This window comes from Dendropsophus ebraccatus, chromosome 12 (genome assembly GCF_027789765.1).
Source record: "Dendropsophus ebraccatus isolate aDenEbr1 chromosome 12, aDenEbr1.pat, whole genome shotgun sequence".
Taxonomy (NCBI): Eukaryota; Metazoa; Chordata; class Amphibia; order Anura; family Hylidae; genus Dendropsophus; species Dendropsophus ebraccatus.
This window is the reverse complement of record NC_091465.1, coordinates 38,319,684-38,341,191: the sequence shown is the minus strand read 5'-3', so window position 1 is coordinate 38,341,191 and position 21,508 is coordinate 38,319,684. Positions and strand designations below refer to the sequence as shown.

Below are 21,508 nucleotides of genomic sequence, written 5' to 3'. Positions count from 1 at the left end.
TGCCATTTTTGTATTGTTGCAGTAAAGTTTCCGTACAAGTCATAAATGGCAAAACTCTGGCCCTGCTGTAACTTCTGCTTCATTATTATTAACACCAGTGTAAGCTCCTGTCCGTGTACCATATTAGAGCATATAAGCGTCATAAAGGAAGGCCCCCTGCTCAGGACTTCTCTTGGAGATTGTCTTTCATTCTGGTGGGCTTAACTCAACCACATAATATATGAACAAATAAACCAGGCAGGGCTGGAACTGGGACTAGGGCCAAAGCCAACTAACACCCCCATAGCATAACCCCTACTCCATTAAACTTTACAGCTGGCCCAATGTAGTCTGGCAGGTAATGTTCTGTTGGCACTGACCAAACACAGACTGGTCCAGACTGGCGGCCTGCCAGACAGAGAACTGTGATCCTCCACTCTATAGAACATTTTCCTCTGCTCCAGAGTCCAGTAGCAGTTTGCATTACACTGTTCCATCTGACATTTGGCATTGTGCTTGGTAGAGATGATCGAACATCGGGAATTGTTAGGTTCGATCAAACTCTAACCTTCGTCATTTGATTCCCGATGCCTTCCCGTTCCGTGGGGAAGGTGGAGCAAGCCCGAGTACCGCCTGGAAAACAGGGATACAGCCTAGGTAATAAGCTGTATCCGTTTTCCAGGAGGTACTCGGGCTTGCTCCACCTTCCCCACGGAACGGGAAGGCATCGGGAATTAATTGACGAAAGGTTAGAGTTTGATCGAACCTAACAATTCCCGATGTTCAATCATCTCTAGTGCTTGGTGGTCAGGCAGAGACATGTCAAAAGTTTTAGTCTGTTGCAGTCTGAGGGTTCAGACCCCTCTAGATATAGTAAGGAGATGGGCATGAGCACCCTGCAAGAGACAAGAGATATAACCAATATAAGTCTTTGAGGCTTATATCATGCAGTGATTTGGAGATAACAGGGATTCAAGTGCTTAGCCATTCACTCCTCCCGCCTATATCTACTGATTGGTGGTGGTGGTGGGGTCTGAACACTTCTTAAAACTTTCCACATGTCCACTGAATTTTAAAAGTTTTTTTTTTTATATAGTGACAAGGACACTTTAAGATCAGATGTGCAGTTCTTGAGTCAGTAGAGTGTTGGTAACTTTTTGGTAGTATACTCCATAGCATTTGGCAACCTGTAGTGTTACATGGTCTTCAATAGGTGGTTTAGTCGCGGTGGGACCTAAATGCCTCCACTTTTTAAATAATACCCCTTACAGTTGGTATCCACGAAGATCTAGGAGGGAAGACATTTCATTTACTGACTTGTTGCCGATTACTGTACCTCTTTGGTATTGGTCACATCTTTAGAACAACCCATCCTCTCACAAATGTTTGTAAAGGCAGATGGCATTGGTAGGGGCATGATTTTATACACCTTAATACACGCGATGGGGCTGAATGAAACCCCTGAATTTAATGATTAAGAGCTTTATCCCAATACTTTTGTCCATAGAGTGTTGGGAAATGTTCACACAAAATGGATCTGCTGCAGAAATTGCACAGTGTCTCTGCCTGATGTTAGCATAACCTATGTGTGTATGGTATAACCAGTTTATTCAAGCTGCATAGTTCATGCTCTGTTCTTCCTTACATAACCTTGTTACCAGATCACCACTAACTTATCGATTACTCGCCATGTAAAAATCTGCCTCCATTCCAGCTGAATCAGAACCTCAACCATCTGTGTACAAGTTCATGATTCAAATCTACACCTGTCAATAGCAGGTGTAAATTTGTTGCACAGGGTCGGGCGCACGCCTCTTAGTGAATTGGCCAGGGAAAAGGGAACAGGGTCTAATTTAAAACCGGTGTACGAGTACGCCGGTCTTAATAAATGTCCCCAAAGAGATTAACCCTTTCCATTGGCTTTATCTACTGCTACAGTATGTTTAGTTCTCCATGTTGCCTTGCCAACTCCCTGTCCTATTCTTAATGGTGTATGGTGAACTATAACAGTAATATTACTATTGTGGTTGATACTTTTATTATTATCCCATTAATTATTCTTATTTTAAGTATTGTACTGGAGGTACAGGAATGAAGGAAAAGAAAGACTGGACTCTTCTGTACTGGATGGCAAATCCTGGCACCATCATGGGAGACTAGTTTTTCTAGAAAAAAAAAAAAGTGAACCAGTAAGGTACTGGCCATGTAGTTGTATTGTCCGTACAAAGTACTGTTACAATGACAGACAGTACCACAATAGTCTTATACCGAAACATCTTTATTAATATGCAAACCACATTATCCATTTCTGCTGCAATAATGTAGACATACTGTAACTGACAATGTCCCTTGTGCGTTGAGAGCAAAAACAGTCAAATGACCACCGTAATGAGGACATTCCAACAAACTACCCCGGAAGTGACAATAAAAGAGTACTTAGAGATGACAGAAGCCTTAAGACACTTGTGACCCAGTTACCACCAGAGATATCTACAAATAAAAGATGAAAATAGAAATTATTGCAACTTATCCTCTCCGATGATTTTCTATTTTTTTATAGAGACAGACGTGAAAATAAAATATGCTTGTGTGGTAGAAAATGTAGCCTTTAACATTGATATATTTTATTATGCTTACAAGGCAATAGTAGGACAAAAGACTAAGAGGATCTAATTTTATTACTGCTTATGGGGGGGGGGGTATCTTTCGAGGGCAATATCAGTAGAAATGATAGGTTTTGACAATGATTATTTATAAGGACCCTTTATGGTGCGTTTACACAGGCTGATTTATCTGACAGATTTTGGAAGCCAAAGCCAGCAATGGATTTGAAAAGAAGAGAAATCTCAGTCTTTCCTTTATGACCCGTTCCATGTTTATGGTCTGTTCCTGGCTTTGGCTTAAAAAAATCTGTCAGATAAATCTGCCTGTGTAAACGCACCATAAGGGTACAAACCCACTTGACGTATTTGCTGCGTGAATCAGTCTTAAAAATAAGCAGGCAAAACGCAGGTTGGCTTTATACAATTGTTCTGCGTTAAAATACGCAATTGCGTATTTTTGAAGCGTGAAGCTTGTTGTTAGCAAAGCATCAGTTGTTAACAACCTGTGCGAAAAACGCATGTAGCTTCACGCTTCAAAAATACACAATTGCGTATTTTAACGCAGAACAATTGTATAAAGCCAACCTGCGTTTTGCCTGCTTATTTTTAAGACTGATTCACGCAGCAAATACGTCAAGTGGGTTTGTACCCTTAGACTCCCTAATTGTATCTATGGGATGAAGGAAATCTTCAGGTACTATCACCGGATCGTTCATGTGGCCCTTTAATTTCCTCGTTTACAATTCAATGATGTGTGGCCGATAAAGTCTACTTTTTTGACCTGCATAAGGATCTGATCAGCTAACAAATAAGTATTATAGCCTGTGAATAGGAAATCAATGTTGTATGCCTGGACAAGAGCAGGAGGAGCTGAACAGATTGATATAGTTTGGGGTAATGTTTTGGTATGTACAGATGTAAATCGTTGCTTATTCTGGTTCAAGTAGCATGTGGGCAATCCTGCTTAGTGACAGCTGTGTTTATAAGTAAAAGCTGTCAATCATTGAATAAGACCGCCCATATGACTATTTAGCCCAGAATAAACAATACAAATCGTGTACTGTGGGGTCAGAAAGCCACTGTTTCTTGGAGACAACTGGGATATGTAGGACCCAATGTATCCAACCTCTTATTGAACAGTCCCAATTGCATTAGTGATTGTGATCTGCCCTCCTTCCCAAAAACTGTTATAAAATGAAATTTAAAACAGATTTTCTGTCTAGGAAATGACAACACTTTAATAATGAGAAGTCCAGAGCTCATAAAATGACATTTTACTATTTTTGTTTATTTTCTAAAACAAGGAAAAGAGCTTATGTTTCTCCTTACTAAAGTTACATTTCTCATTCACCAATCATTTGGGCAAAAGCATCAATGAACTGATTTCACATTATGTATGAAAACCAATGAAAGAAAAATAACCTACATACAAATTAAAAAAAAGTATTTATGACTTGATACCTTCCCCTGAATACACCAAGAAATGTAAAATAAATAAGTTATTTTACTGTATTGCTTACAATACAAAACACTATCATATTAAGAGATTGAAGATGTGTCAATTAATCGCTGGTACAAAATATTTGACTTGAAGGGTATGTGCACCAAGTTTTTACTTTCTCCGGAGCATCTAAAATAGAAAATGATGTAGCATTGATTAAAAATGTCCTACCTCTTTGTATATACAGATTCTCTACGGACCTTTGCATCTCCATGGGAACAGACTACAAAAAATTCTCGTGTAGTCTGATCCTACAGGTAATCTTTCTTCCATGCATTCACTACTTTAAAGCCAATGTACCATTAGGTACACAGCTTTGAGTGTTTTTACAAGGATGGATTGGCGCCAGCACACGGATGCCGGTGGCACGGTGCTTTTTTTGAACTGCCGTCCGGTTCCAACGCACAACACCGGGCTATTCTCTAGCACCGACCCGGCATAAAGCACTAGGGTCAATCCATTGATTCTAATGGAGCCGCATCACAGAGGACAGGGGAAATCGTCACACTGGGGGCCACCGGGCCCACCTCCAGTGCTTCATGCCGGGCCAGTGCTCGGTTATAGACTCCAATCCATTCATGTAAAATACCCAAAGCGATGTAAAAAAGCTCACTGCCTGGGGAATATACTAAAACTTAACGTTTATTATGGTATTAAAAACTGATCACCCAAAAGTGAATATGACAAAAAAGAAAAACCAACCTAACACCAAATCAGGAAAAAAAACACAGTTTGGTAAAAACCATCCACCTGTGGTGTTGCCACAGGCTTCTTCTATATGCCGATATTATGACTGGATGGTACATTCACTTTAGGGTGACTTATATTGAAGGTGAGTAAGAAGCAGAGGGGAGACAGAATAATTTATGATCATATGGATGGACTATAGAGGGTTTGTTTTTAGTTTATAACTAAAGATAAGCGAACTTACAGTAAGTTCGGGATCATGAGAACCCAATCAATTAGCTTCAATCCCGCAGCCTGGAAAACATGGCTACAGCCATAGGCGTGAACCCGAACTTACTGTAGGTTCTTTCATCTCTATTTATAACCATGGAGGCACACAGGTTTGGATAGCAGCTGTGTACATAAAACGGCATATATTTTTAAATCTATAACATTTTGCATTTTATTTTAGGTGCAATGGAGTTAAAAACAAAATAGATGCAAATGTGAACATAACCTATGTACAATCCTTTGCTGTTTCAGTATTAAATGGCATTAAGTAGCATTAGGAACAATGACCTTGAAACCTAACAATTATGTATTTTCATCATTTTATTGTTCTTCAAGGGTCTACTGAGCTTAGATATTCCTTGACCTGATTTGCCAGTCTGACACCCACCACAGGAAACTTTTATGTGTAAAAATTTTTGCTACCACCAGAATGTTGGACTATTGTGCCATTTAGAAAAGAAAGCTAAATAAAAGGGGGGGGGGGGGGGATGCACTTGACTATTTTGTATCTTTTGAACGTCCACATTTTAATACCATGTAATTTTAGGTCCAAATTTTTGAGCGGATTAATTTCCTACATCAACCAAAACCTTAAACTAGTAGTAAAATGCAACCACAGAAAATACTATAGGAAGAGTAGGTGTTTACAGCATTCTGTTTATACATAGTACGTGGTAAGCACCCAAACTCCCCCTAGAAGAAACTGCAGGGGACTTTATTAGAAATACAAGGCTCCACCCCCTAAAGATATACTGAGCAATTTATCAGCCCAGAATTTAATTTTGTTTTAATTGTAAAAAAAATTTATTTGGACAGATTTGTTAAACACAATTGAAAAATTATATTGCATGTTTTTCTAAGGGCCCTATTCCACAGCAACGATAATCGGCCGGATCGGCCCCATTTGGCCCGATTCGGCCGATTATCGTATGGTGAAATAGAGAGAACGATCAGCCGATGTCCTTGCAGCCCTCGCTCAACGATCATCGGGTCTTGGAATAGGCCCAGTAAACGAGGGGCGATCTAGCAGATCGCCCCTCGTTTACATCGTTGATCGGGCCCTCCTCGGCCCATGGAATAGGACCCTTAGTCTTGTCAACCCCTTTAAGGGGGGGGGGGGGGAATCCTGTTTTCCATTTCGTATGCTCATTCCTAGGAAGCTACTACCAATGCTTAAGATTCATTGTTGCCTCCTGGGCAAATAGTACTCCATAGTCCAATTGCAGTGTGTGTGTATATATATATATATATGAAATCTGCAATTCCAATAGGTCCTCTTTAAACATATAAGGATTTAAAGTGACAAACATAAAATAAAACAAAAGAAAAATGAAATGATGCACCTTTATTCTTTCCATAATAAGAATAGTCCTAGTTGGCGAGGTTTACAAGAAGTTGTCATTTATTTACAAAAAAATAAAACACATTCAATTATTAGACGTGAACAAATGTGTGATTTCATAAATAAAGAAGAAAATCCTAAACTTGGTTCTTTGTACCTTGCAAGATTCTGACCATTTGGTTGTCTTAAATATTCTCTCCATGTTCTACATTTACAGGATTGTGAACGTGAATGCTGCCAGGCCTCTTTGCCCTCAGCTCAGTGTCAGTATAGGCTGACAGACAGTAAAACATCTGGTTACTAAGGAATATGCTACCCGACAACTCTATATTACGGCTGACACTTATCGGCAGTGTAGCGATAGTAACCAGTCAAGCTGGATTGGCACTGTGCAGACGGCAAAGAAGAGAAAGTAGCTTAGCAGCAGTCAGGCCATGCCATTCTCCTTCTCAAAAGAGGTAATTACTTTGGGTTTAGAACCTTTGTAAAAAAAATAATGAATCAGGTTTGAAGAATAGCTACCCTTTACATATATGTCCTGTTTATGTCAATGTCAGTAATAAAAGGAAAGCCTAGGGTTGTGGTTAGTATAAAGAGGTTGAATTAGACAAAAGGGTAATCTGGTATTGCAGCTCAGTCCAATTTACTTAAAGGGAATCCATCATTACCTTGCTGCCTAAACCACGATTTATTAAGGTGGTCCCTGGTGGCTTCTGTCTGCCCCGTTGGCATTGATTGATAGATCTCTCCCTATACCCAAAGAGGAAAATATCTATCAATTAAGGCTGGCGGAGTGGGGAGAAGCCACTGCGGACCATCATGATGGCTTGCTTGGGCGGCATGAATGCGATGACAGGTTTCCTTTAAGTTTGCTACAATAGTAGACATAAGCCTATGGAGAAGGCTGGCATTGCTTCTAGGAAAAAAAATACAGACCTCTCCTTCTTACTTGGAACATCCCCTTCAATATGTATCTTACAACATTTGTATGCATCTCAGAACATGACACAAGATGGTACCGATAAGTCTCTGGGTCCTGGGATCTCCACCAAGAGGAGTAATCCTTTTGAGTCCTAGCTCTTAGATTCGAGTAATTGGTGGCGATCTTAGGACCCAGAAAACCAAAGATGCATTCTTGTAATATGCTATCCAGGCACATTAAATAGTGGACAGTGAAAAGCTCTCTTTCTCTCAATCAATCCCCAAACACATGCACGCTCAGATATTTTACGGAGAGCAGGGAGAAGATGCTCACAGACTCTTGGTTGAACTTGATGGACATGTGTCTTTTTTCAACCGTATTACTATGTAACTATGTAACTATGTAACTCTCTTGGTAGCTTATCTCCCCAAGAAAAAAAAGACTGGGCAGTTAAAATACAAATGCCCAACCTTTATTTCCTTTGACATTTGCCTTTAGTGGAGAGTCAGGAGAACCCCATACACATTAGATGGTTGGTTGGTCCCGCCAAAACTGGCAGCTTTGGCCGAAATTTATCCAGTGTGTATGGCCAGTTTTATGCTTAATAAAGTGTTGCTGTCATTTTTAAAAAAAAAACTTTTCACATATCATAGACACATGTCAAAAGTTTTGCTCGGTCTAGGCCTGAGGGTTGAGACCCCCAAAAATTGGTAGAATGTGCTCAGTCAGATTCTATAGAAGGACTATGCAATGAGGAGAGAGAGAGACAGGGAAAGGAACACTAGGGTTTCTTCACGCTCATTCTATGGATCAGAACCCAGACCATGACTGATCAAAATGTTTGACATGTCTCTAAAAAAATTGCACAAAGATGTATACACATATGCTAGTGTTATGTGGTTCGTAATGCACACAGCCTATATACTCTACATGTGAGAGGGGGAAAGCAAGTTAATACTACTGTCCTGTCTTCTTTTTCCAAAAAAAAAAAAAAAGGTGGCAATATAACGAAACAATCTAGAACATTATGGCTATCTTAAACCTCAACTCTATAGAAAGTGCAACATGTGATCTGGTAGGTATACTGAATCTTAGGTTACGTCTATAGCTAGTGTAACCTATATCGAATACTACTTTCATCTGATAAATGCGTAGCTAAAGTACGACGACTCCCTCAATTCAGCTTCTTCATGAAACATCAATTGTCACGGTTAATATCAACAGTTCATGACATTAAATAGAATTAAATATTGCTATAATACTTTTTTAAAACATTTTCTTTCTACAAATGAGCAATCAAAACATTGAATTAAACGCTTTTTGCTTTCCACACAGTGGAACAGACGTACATACACACAAACTCTGAATCGACTTTGGATGTAGCATTGATAGAAATGGAGGATGGTCTAAAACGGTTTTCATCCGGAAAAAAAAAGAAAAAAAAAAAAAGAAAGGTATACTCTATTATGAAAAAGAACCCATAAAAGGCACAAAACTATCACACATCACACAGTTTTTGTAGCTCATTTCGAGTTTTCCTGACTAAAATCTAAATAGTTTACCAAATGTACAAAGCTTTGTCGACAAACAGCAACATATGGTATTACTGTGACCTGAAAACACAGTCAAGATTATTATTTCTTCATTATGCTAAAAAGTGACAGTTTCGTAACAATTGTGTCATCTCGAGAAACCTTCTATATGTTTACAGAAAGTCTCTACCACCCATGTACGACACAGCCTGGTCTACTGCCAAATCTAAGATCTCAAACCTACGTTGTCCAAGAAATATGGGAAGCTTATTTTCTGTTCAGTCAATTTTCGCTTTGAGCAAACGGAGTCCACGTGGTGCCGCCTCTTATTGAGGTCATTGCACCAAGTCTCTTTGCTTTGCCGAGGTCCATCTGTGACATGTACCTCCAAACAGTAGTGTAGTATCTGCTCACTAGAGTTAGTTCTTTGCTTCTCCATATTGTTTTGGGAAGGTGCTTGCTGCCTATCTCAGTAGCTTACATTAGAAGTTTTTCTAGAATCCATTTACAAGAAGTTTTTGATTGCAACATTAGGATCACTTCCTGAAGAAAAGAAAACGAAACAAAAACAAAACTATATTGCTTTCAATGGGGCTTTGTCTTACGACAGCTCCATATTGCAGGTCCTTGGAGGACCTGCACGCTAATCTAGTAGCAGAAGTTTGGTGTTTTTGAGAGGTCCGTGTCTTCCCTGCTAGAAGATCCATAAAATGTTCTCCCCATTATTTCCTTGGAGGACGCCTTTTTCTCCAAGTGTACAGGACTTGTAACATGAAAGACTTGAGAAATCCATCGATGCAACTCTGCTCCGTAAGCTAGATTCCTTATCAAGTAGACTTCTTCGTTCCGACAAAAGAAAAAAGTAGTTACAAGTAAACTTTCTCCTACATCTTAAAACCTACTGTCACAATACAGTAATTTTTTGAAGGACTAGTTAACCAAAACGTAGCCACTGTGTTGGGAGTCAACAGTTTCCATCATCTCACAGTCATAAGGCTCATTGAGGTTCAACGTTTTGTAAGATGTTTGGGGATCGGGTCCTGTTGGACTAACTTGGGTTTCATGCAATGCCACTCCACTTTGTTGACTTGTGTCTACTGAATACTGGCATTGGTTTGTATATTCTGATTCAAGTGTTGGCACCCCAGGTAATTCACAGGACTGGTAGGTATACTGTAAGGGGGGCTGCTGCACATGAACTTGGGTTAGGACCTGTGGCTGGTTGGGCTGTACCATGTGTTGCATCTGCTGGGAATGAAGCTTGTGATACTGACTTAAGAATGGATCATATTGCATTTCATCCGATGCGGGCTCCAATACTGGACTCAGTGGCTGGGACAGGCTGAACTGATTCTGCTGCACCGACTCCTGGTGAGACAATGGGAGCTGCTGCCCTTGCATTGGATAAGTGTTTTCTGCTATCTGCATCTGGTTGAAATAAGCCTGTAGCTGTGGCTGCTTCTGCAAAAAGAGCCGCTTCTGATGTAACCTGTGTGATCGAAAGGAAAATGGATTACTGTTAGAGAAAAACAAAAGAAAAACACATACAAAAGCAATATAACAATAAACTACTACAAATCAGATTTGTAAAATACTTTTATCAGCTGCTGTATGTCCTGCAGGAAGTGGTGTATTCTTTCCAGTCTGACACAGTGCTCTCTGCTGCCACCTCTGTCCATGTCAGGGACTGTACAAAGCAGCAAAGGTTTTCTATGGGGATTTGCTACTGCTCTGGACAGTTCCTGACATGGACAAAGGTGGCAGCAGAGAGCACTGTGTCAGACTGAAAAGAATACACCACTTCCTGCAGGACATACGGCTGCTGATAAATACTGGAAGACTTGAGATTTTTAAATATAAGTACACATAAGGAACCCAACGTCAGGAGACGCAGACTCTTATGTATGGGGGCCTCCTTGCTCTCCCCCATAGGTGACGTCAAGTGGGACAAGTGTTGGGCATGTCGGATGTGATATGTCTCCTATTCCAACATATCTGAATAGCATGCCCCAAAAATATGTTCTATAAATTATCATGTGAACTGTTGCATATATTTTCACTGAAACAATTGCAGAATTCTAAAGCATATGCTTATGCCAAAAAACTATGTGTGAACCCAGCCTAAAAAGCAGGCGTAGGCAAGAGCTAATAACTGGATCTCACCTGTGTTCCTGAAGTTGCTGCTCCAGACTTCTGGGTGTTTCCTTACAATACAGCGGGCAGCTGTTCTGAGCTTTTACTAGCAGACTCCCTTTCTGTAAAAGAAGAAAGACAAAATGTGATGTAGTCATAAGTCACAGACAGGTCAACAAGAACCCGAAAAGGGTGAGCAGGGCCCTATGACAGTATAGGTACTATGTTCACATGTACTATATATGCTGCAGATTTTATGCTTCATCCAACTATTATAATTATTTTATATAAAAACTGGGGTGTATACAGTTCATGTGAACATACCCTATATGAAGAGAGACCCAGGAAACCTAAATCACAGTCAGTAACTAGAATTACAATGGTTAAACAGCAGGTCACCAACTGTACTTGACCAAACTATGACTCTAGAGCCACAAAGTGACCAAAATTAGGGTGGTTTTAAACATTGTCCTATTTATTTATATGGAAATTGCTTAAAAAAAAAAAAAAAAGAACAAGCTTGCCACTAAAACAATCCTATTAAATGTAAATGGAACTGATTTTCAGCAACAAAATCTGCAATGTGTGAATCCACCCTTGTGGAGCCATCAGAGCAAATTTCTGTAAGTAACCTGCCTAGATAATTTGAGATGCAACATTTAGAAGAGACAAATCATAACACAATGGGTCAGATTTATCAAAGAGTATACACTAATGTAAACTGCCTGCAGCAGCCAATCACAGCTCAGCTGTCAGCAGTAAAATGAAGAGGAGCTGTGATTGGTTGCTGTGAGCAGTTTATACCCATGTATATTTTACACCATGAGTCTCCAAACTGCGGCTCTCCAGCTGTTGCAAAACCACAATTCCCATCATGCCCGGAAACCTAAAGCTTTGGATTTTGCTGTCCAGGCATGATGCGAAATGTAGTATTGCAACAGCTGGAGGGCCGCAGTTTGGACACCCATGTTTTACACCCTTTGATCAGTCTGGGCCCTTGTGTTCTAGATATAGGTGACCCCCTACCTGCAGCCTGTGCTGTAAATACTGTGTCTCCAAACTCTGACGCCTTGACAGTAGTGGAGGTTGCAGGTTATTAGGGAACGTTGAAATATTTTGGAGTTGTGCAGAGAGATTAGGCTGCGGAAACAAAAGTAGATGAATGTGACAAACAAATTACAGACTATAGTAGAAACCCTAAAACCTACATAGAAGGAATCATGTTTTTTTTCAATAGGAGTCTATGATATACTGTGTATAGTGTTTACAGACTGCATATCATTCAGTAGGAAAGGTACCAGGCGTGTACAGCACCTGTAGTGGTTACGTAAGCTTAAGACAATGGGTGCTGCATTAATGCTCCAATGGCACACTAGACCTGGCAAACACCCAAGAGACACGGCTTTACAGTAAAAGTTCCATGTAAAATTACGGGAATGAAAAATAAGATCTTTTCTTCCTTCTTACAATCTACTAGTCTGTTTTTATGCTAAGTGGAATTGTCTGCCCCAGATAAGCAGTTATTAAGACAATGAGCTAACTACAGCTAATGAGCTTACTAAATAAATTACAATTTATGAAATCATGTGGAAGGGGCTGCCCAGACAATCTTTAGATCGTCCAGGTAGCCCATAGAATATAGCGTCAATCTGCTGCCGCTACTATTGCACAGGGCCATGGCCAGCAGACCGTCACTATCGTTATCGTGCATGTCGGCTGATCATTGTCTTTCTGCATTAGCTATTACACAAAGTGATTATTGTCTGTAAAGGCCGGTAATCGGCCAAGTATGGATGATACGATTACACGATTTCTATACATATTTATTAGCCATTCCCAAAAAAGGTTTCCATTATACCTGGGGGTCATTGAGATCTTGTAGGTTATGGGATGTAAGATTTGGATCTTCAGTAGGGCCCATTTGCTCATACAGCATCTGGATCTTATTAAGCTCCAAGATACCCTTGGTTCTTGCCAAGTTCTGAAGGTGCTGCCGGAATGCCACGATGCCTAAGGTCACATAATAAGGAATAGTTATAGAAAAGTCCATCAATGAATACCAATAAAGGATGAAAATATTTGACGGCGTTTCCTAACATGTACAACCAAGGTCTACCAGAGCTTAATGAAGTAGAGATAACAGAACTAAGAATCTGCAATACCTTGTGTAAGTGAGGTGTCGGAGGCTCGTCTTCCTTCTCGGAAACTGACTGGAGACCTATTGTGTGCTTCACGTTTTTGAGAAGACATGGCTGGCATGGCCAAGTTGGTAGGTCGTAAACCTATATATGGTGGGGTGAGCCTGGTGACGGACTGGTTAGCCATAGCCACTTCCTGAAGAACTCCAGCATCTTCCTGGAAGTTGAGGTCACTCTGCACAGATCCCATATCATATTCGCAGTCAACACTTCCCAAAGATGGGTTGTTCCCAATAGTAAAAAGTTTGCCTGCAATAAAAGGTAAGATGAGTGCACAGTGTACAATGGTAAAATTCAATGGTGAATTATCATAGTCCCTGTATACCAATGTGATATCTAATCAACTAAACCAATATATGTTTACCAATGTATCATCATCCTACGAAAAGCACATAAAAGCAAGTGTGGCAAACAACATGGCACATAAATGATTTTAATCACAGCAGAATTCTCATCACATTTGTTATGGCTATTGGATATTTTTGTGCTTTGCTCAACAAGGGGGCGTAAAGGGGAAAAGATATGTGGCTTTAGTCTTTTGTGATAAGATTTGAGACTAAAAAAAACAACTAATAGGTGGTCTTAACATAAACTAAACAGTATGAAGATTCACCAAATGCATGTGTTATAAATCTTTCTAGTCTAGGCTTACACAGTGTAAGTACTAGACATTATTAGAAATCTCTCCCAAGGTTTCTATACTAAAGGAGTATTCTAGCCACAGAAAAAAATAAAAGGGTCAGGGTGCTATGAAGCTTTAAAGCGACTCTGTACCCACAATCTGACCCCCCAATACAGCTTGTACCTTCGGATAGCTGCTTTTAATCCAAGATCTGTCCTGGGCTCCGTTCGGCAGGTGATGCAGTTATTGTCCTAAAAAACTACTTTTAAACTTGCAGCCCTGTGCCAAACTGCCGGGCCAAGAGTGTCTGTGCCCTTTTCTTGCACCACCTCTCCATCCCTCCTCCCCACACTCTTTATCATTAGGAATGCCACTGGCAGCATTTTTCCTATTCCTCTGCAGTGAACACTGCACTGGTGCCTTAACGATCCAGCCCATGTTCAGTATTCACACAGCTGATGAATAGGGAAAAATCTGCCTGGAGCATTCCTAATGGTGAAGAGGGTGGGGAGGAGGGACAGAGAGGTTTGTGCCAGCCTAATGCATAGTCACTCTAGGCCACACCAGTTTGGCACAGGGCTGCAAGTTTAAAAGTTGTTTTTAGGACAATAACTGCATCACCTGCCGAATGAACCACAGGACAGATCTTGGATTAAAAGCAGCTATCTGAAGGTTTGGGGAGGGCAGATTGTGGGTACAGAGTCACTTTAAAAAGATAGCATACTCACTTCCTCCAGATCCCCTGCTGCTGTGATGGCTTTAAGTCCATTCCATACTGCTTCATGGTTTCTGTAAAGAGTTGTTCCTGCAGGAACTGCCTGCAGGAGAGACCTGGCTTGGCTAGTGACTGGGTGACTACTTCCTGTGGGGGTGATGCTTTACAGACAAAACAAAGCAGTGACGTGGCAGAAACTAGGAGCTATCAAAACAGCAGCAGGGGATCAGGACAGGTGAGTATGCTTTCATTTTTATTTTTACAACACCCTAACTAACTTTAAGAAGCATTTAAAAAGCCACTGAAATCCAAACCAGGGATTGTTTTGCTCTGCAGTCCCTCTCTACTTTTATTGAGTATTTGTGTACAATCGCACAATTGTGTAGGCAGTCCATCGTGAAATACATGACACTAAAATGACCAGCACTACTTGTCATGGCAGGATGTGAGGTTGTTATTTAAGTCCCACTGTAGAAAGTTTTCAATGTGTTTCATAGTTATTGTAAGATTTATGTTCCACACAAACATACTTTGTTTTCATTGCACATGTTTAGATGAATTTGTTGTCTATGACAAATGAAGGCAATCTATTCTTTAAATATGACTGGAGGTCTGTACAAGATTTCCAAGGCAAATCAGTAAAAGGATGCACTTTTATAAAGCAGTCCTTGACTAGGGATGCGAAGCTGAAGGTTACTACAAAAGCTGAATGTAAATGAAGCCTGAAATATTATAATAGCTGTGACGAATATCTCTACGCCTCTCACCAACAACAAGCTTCCATTCTTGTCAATTTTAGAGTCTCACTGTTAAAATTCCGGATGTCATATGATTCCCTGGAATTGGTCACTAAAGACTGGATATGCAGCAAGTGCATAGAAAACCCATTTTCATACAAAATATGATGGAATTCTGAGTTTTTAGAGGAGGAAGGCCCCTGATGACAATCTTCATTTCTCTTTCAGAGTGGATAGAGGTTACTAGGAGCGTCTCACGCTCTGGAGGAGCTGTCTTACATTAAGGTGCCCATACACCTTATACTTTAGTTATCTGCTGCTCACGGCGGGTTCAGCAGTCTGTATAAGATGTGTGGGGTTATGGCAACTGTCCATCGACAGAGAGACAGGGCTCTGTGGCTGCAGCTTCCCCCTCCTCTCCCCAGAGAAAACATAGGAATGCTCGGCCATCTATAAGGAGATAACTGACAGATGGACGGGGGTTCGGACGTCAGTTACTGAAGGTCTGTGGGAGCCTTTACACAGACAGCCCAATGAAAATGGTGTAAGAGTACGTGCACACTATGGAATCCTGACGGAACACCCGAAGTGGATTCCGCAGCCCCCATTTTGGAGGCCACGAGCATCTCCGCGGCTCCCATAGGCTTCAATCTGTGTTTTGTCAAACCATAGAATGGAGTCTATGGAAGTCGTGGAGATGCACGCGGCCAGCAGAGGCCACGAGCGGGTGCGAGCTGCGGAATCCACACCGGTGTTCGGTCGGTATTCCGTAGTGTGCACATACCCTAACAGCACTAACTTCTTTGTGGTGGTGCTACAAGAAAACTAAGCACTTACTGCACAAATACTGATTACAGATTACTGATTTTAAAGAACCATTGTAGCAAGTAGGGATTGTCCGGAGAGCCCTTTTAAATAATCATCCCCTTTCTAAGAACCTGCTCCTCTTATGGTAAGCTAATCTTTTGGGGGTCAGGCGGTCAGAGCCTGATGGGAGCTGTAGTTTTGCAACATTTGGAGAGCCACAGGGTGGGGAACACTCTTCTAGAAGGATCATGTGACAACCTCCATAACATTATTTGCTAAGTACCAAGAGCCAGTAATTTGATTCCCCATCCAATAAGCATTTAAGGTTGTTTTAATTTTTTGGGATGCCTTAAGCGACTGAACTTACTGTTCAAAATTTCTCAAAACCATAAGTAATTTAAAGCCTTACCTTCCATGTCTGGTGCCACACTGGGCAAGACCACTAACTGGTTGGTCACCTCGGCCAGAGTATGTCGTCTTTGCCCGCTACGCCTGCCTTGAAATGCTGCAAATGCTGTAGCCGGATCATCCTCAGAGTCATCTTCTGTCTCAATTCCTTCATCAATAGAGGTCTCCATCATGTTACTTGGCAAAGACTGGCAACCCTTCCGCATTACTACGGGGGGTAGAGGATCCATCAGGCAGCCATTAACCTGTTAACAGAGCAAAAAAATAAAAGAAAAATCAGATATATTCATAAAATCTTAGCATACTGAAAAACATGGTTTAGGGTGGTGACAAGGTGATGTTAGTGCTCTCATTGCTCTCCAGGAAAATCTCTACATGGTGCAAAACTATTTCTTATTATTTCCTAAAAACAATAGAATGGGAGTAGAGCTTGACTTGAATTTTTATATGTCTGGTAAATCAAACCACAGGACTTACTCCTCTCTGCTATACTGTAACATAGTTCTGGAAAAAGTGGTCTGGCTGGCACTTTTACTGAGAGATGTTTCACAGTAGAGTGCTATAGGTGTCGAAGAGAGTTGAGTTATCAATGCATAAAGCTATGTTAGCAGTAATAATTAGAGCAAAAGCATCATAGCAAGGTAGGGATACATCACAAAAGCAGCCCTGGTCTAAGCAGTAAAGTGCTGTTGGCAATAATGACAAGCTATAAAAGAGGTAGCTGCCCAGAACTTTATGGGTGGTCAGAGATAAGAGGGGAGCACCGATCCTCTGAAGGATGCAGACAGGCTCAGAATGCATACATATACCCTATCTAAGCCCTGCCCCCACTTCCCATGTTCCATCCTGGTCTCTCTGTTGCTAAAGATGGAATCCTCCTAACAGGCAGTGAACAACAGAGAAGTAAAATACCCAGTAAGTCAAGACTTATGGGGTTTTTGTTTTCTGGGGTAGGAAGTTATTTTTTGGTAAATGAGGTACAATTTTGCACAGTGTATCAAATGCGGGGAGGTTGTTTGCAACCACAGTGACCATTTACAGCTTTTATGGATGAATTATAAATGAATATACCACATCATGTCCTGATGTGTTCATATATTTGACAGGTGATATAGACAGTGTAACGTAATATTGTGTAACTGATCTCTCTGTAATTGTGCTGTGATCTGTTTTTTATACTGGTGATACTGTGTGATGGGTGTGTACTGGTGTACGCCACCATCTAATGCAAGGATGGGGAAACCTCCGGCCCTCCAGCTGTTGCAAAACTACAACTAACATGGTGGCTGGACAGCCGAAGTGTGTCCAGGCATGATGGGAGTTGTAGTTTTGCAACAGTTGGAGGGCCAAAGGTTCCCCATCCCTGATCTAATGTAAAATCCTCCAACAATATATGTAATATGTGATAATCTTAGTTATGTTGGCATTGCAAGTTCCTAATATCCAATTTTCTGTGCGCAACTTAACCCTTGTTTATGCATTCTGTATAGTGTCGGAGGGTAACACCAAGCTTTATTTTTTTTAAAGGGGTTGTTTACCAATTTTTTTTTCCTTTCTGATAAACTGGTGCCAGAAAGTGCTAGAGATTTGTAATTTACTTCTATTAAAAAAAAAAAACCTCTTCCAGTACTTATCAGCTGCTGAATGTCCTGCAAGAAGTGGTGTATTCTTTCCAGTCTGACACAGCATTCTCTGCTGCCACCTCTGTCCATGTCAGGAACTGTCCAGAACAGTAGCAAATCCCCATAGAAAACCTCTCCTGTTCTTTAAACTGGAAAGAATAGAACTCCTTGCAGGACAAACAGCAGCTGATAAGTACTGGAAGACTTTACATTTTTAATAAAAGGAAATTACAAATCTCTGGCACCAGTTGATTTGAAAGATTATTTTCTGGACTACCCCTTTAAGCTACATGCATAGCTCGAGGCTATGCTTTGCAATGATCAGTTATTGTCACCATTCACTTCATTTCATAATACGTAAATAAATACACATCTAATACTTTTATGTAAAGCCAACACAATAATGCTGTTCTGTGTCTAAATAAACCACCATACAATACTTCTATGTGTCTGTCTGCATTAAGCCACCATATAGATCAATTGAGAACATGACAACGTCAACGGCAGAAAGCAGAGTGAATGCAGGCACGTCTTTGAATCTTAAAGATAAGAGCTGGAATCCATTACTATTGTTCATCTGTACAAGAATTTTCTCAAGAACATAAACCCTGCCTCAATTGTTCGCTGCATGTTAAAGCTTTATGAGTTCTTGCTATATGTCCCTCCAAAAATGGCTGTGGCCTATGTGACGTGCGCTGTGTGTTCCTAACAAAGACTAATGACTTTGACACAAAGACGTTTGATGGTATCGTGTGAGCCCCCAGGTCAACTTGTTCAGCCATGCAAATGTATATAGCCATATAATTAAAAAAAAGGGAAAGAAAAAATGTTACGCTGAAAATTCCTGATTTGCATCAGATCAGCCCCAAATCAGTGAGATGACAACAATGCCTTTGGCAAGGAAGGAGCTTAAAAGAAAACCATGCAGGAAATGGTGGCAGAGACTTGGGAATTTAATCATTCCTCTCCAGGATGTGACTAAGAAATCGTTCCAGAGGAAAACTGCATCTGTGAGCAGCTGATCCTATGAACTTCAAAACCAGAGGGGGCCTCCTATGCAGTTTAATTTCTTTCCGGCCGTGATAATGTCAGTGCACGTTGCTTTCTCCTTTAACTGGATGTCCGTGCTGTGTCGTTCTCACAGGAGGAATGTGCATGTTATGAGGACATAAATTAAACAATTAACTCTAAAATGTCCCTTATGGCACCGAGATTGTATGCGTCTTCTGATGAAACCATTTCCAAATGTCACTTTTCCATTGCCAGAAGGCGTGTGGTTAGATAGACATGTACACTAGTGATGAGCGAACATCAGGATGTTCGGTTTAGATCCCGAACATGAACATAAAAAAAAGAAAAGATGGTGATTGGTCCGTGTTTGCCGAATATTCACAAACAAATAACGAAGCATACGTTTCGGTCTAGAGTTACACACATGCGTACAGATTATCAAGCATAAAACGTAAATTACACAGTCCAGTACGTTCGCAAGTTCGGATATGTTCGAAAATGATCGTTATAATCATTCCGATCATCTAACAAATTGTTCAAGATCGGCAAACACCAGCAATTAGCGTCATGTTCGTACGAATATATGAACATTTACGGACATGTTCGCTCATCACTAATGTACACGGCGCTAGACAAAGCATTTAGGATTATAACTTAAAGCTAAAGCTACAACCCCCAGCATGGCCTGACAGCTGCAGTCCATGTCCTACTCAGTGCCTACACCTTGACCCGGCCTAAAGTAGCTGCTACCGTTAATATTCCTATAATAGTTTGACACTGTACAGGGTATTCCAAAAGTAAGTGGACAGGATGGTGTAAAGTGAATCTGGCTTAGTTGCCCCTAGCAACCAGATTTCACTTTTCATTCCTCACAGACTTTTGGAATCTCACTGGTTGCTAGGGGCAACTGAGCCAGTTTCACTTTACACCATGTATGATAAATCTCCCCCTTCATAACCCTATTACACATACTGTCCACCTAACATATACATCTATATCTATATCTATATATATATATATATATATATTTATATATATAATTCTCTAACATAATGCTATTATTTCGATGGGAGAGTAATAAGTTGTATATAATGCCCACAGGCTACATGCACAATATGTAGTAGAGGGTCACAGATGCCCGTGAACACATGATGGGGGTTTTAAACCGTTCATAACAACATATATCTGCCCAGTAATCTTTGCTTCAGCCATAGGCTCCCCAGACGGCGCTAATCTTGTTAACATGAAAAAGAATGATTTTTAATATCCCTCTGGTGCATGTGCACTTATAATAGATGTTGCCGTTCCCTGTGTGTGGAAGCAGCAGCACATTTCTGAGAGGATCCCCGCGGTGAAGCTAAAAATACAGGATATTACACATTGTTTTTACAGCTCTCAGTGGTTCGGCTGAGATTTTCTGAAGCTGAACTATCACGACTCCTCAAGTGATTGTTCATCGCTGCAACGTTAATGCACCTATCATAACCTCCCCCTCGCCTAGGCTGGAACATGTGCGTGTAATAAAACACTTTACTAACACAAGCACATTTCATGGCATGTGCCACCTTCACGTATTGCCTATAATAAAAATAATTCTTCACAAGAAATATTATATATATATATATATATATATATATATATATATTATATGTGTGTGTACGCATGTATATACATATACACTTATTGGGTAGCTTCACATATACAGTATCGCAGCCGATCCGCAGCAGATGTGATCTAAATAACTGAACACAGCATTAAATCTGCACATCAAATCTGCTGCGGATCCTGTACGTGTGAAGACACCCTTAGTATGATTCCCTATCCACAGGTTAGGAATAACTAGGTGATCAGTAGGGGTCTGATCCCTTGAACAAGAATGGAGACCAAAAATCCAGAATGGAGGATCAGTGCGCATGCTTGGCCACAGCTCCATTCATTGTCTATGGAGTAGAGGCTGAGCATGCTCACTACAGCTCCATTCACTTAACAGACAACTGACTTCTGTTCTCATGATCAGTGGGACTGCCAGTTGTCAGGAGCCAACCAAGCAGCTAGTTAGCCCTCACCCTGTGGATAGGGTAACTTTTATTGGGATAACCCCTTTAAATACTGTATAGACTGTTGACCTGAGGGATGATTCTACCTCATGACACATTGGTCTATGCTATCCTGAGGTGACTTTTGTATTGATCAGTGGTGGTTTAGAACAAAGCTAAGAGTTAAAAGTAACATTTGGTTGTACAGTGTAAACCTGTTTCCCTATGAGAGGAAAAGTCACCATGACATTCTTCCACTCAAAGAATAAAATCTAAAAATGTATTTTTTAATTATTATTGTTGTTATCATGGGGGTGCTGTTTGGCACTGTTGTGGTGGTCACATTGATGCCAATGTTATAGGGGTCTTGCAGCTGGTTCTTT

The 21,508-nt window shown here is 40.6% G+C and overlaps 1 protein-coding gene across 1 annotated transcript in view; it reads right to left on the bottom strand.

Moving 5' to 3' along the window:
* Positions 1–8,285: 8,285 nt before the first annotated feature.
* Positions 8,286–21,508, bottom strand: part of SIK2 (salt inducible kinase 2) — a 124,923-nt gene continuing 111,700 nt past the window's right edge. Inside the window, exons 10-15 of the mRNA XM_069946971.1 lie at positions 16,458–16,701; positions 13,132–13,416; positions 12,828–12,979; positions 11,996–12,109; positions 11,000–11,091; positions 8,286–10,325 (exon numbers count right to left, since the gene is read on the bottom strand). Of these exons, the coding sequence (XP_069803072.1) occupies positions 9,767–10,325; positions 11,000–11,091; positions 11,996–12,109; positions 12,828–12,979; positions 13,132–13,416; positions 16,458–16,701 (1,446 nt within the window). The 3' untranslated portion in view covers positions 8,286–9,766. The remainder of the gene's footprint in view (positions 10,326–10,999; positions 11,092–11,995; positions 12,110–12,827; positions 12,980–13,131; positions 13,417–16,457; positions 16,702–21,508) is intronic.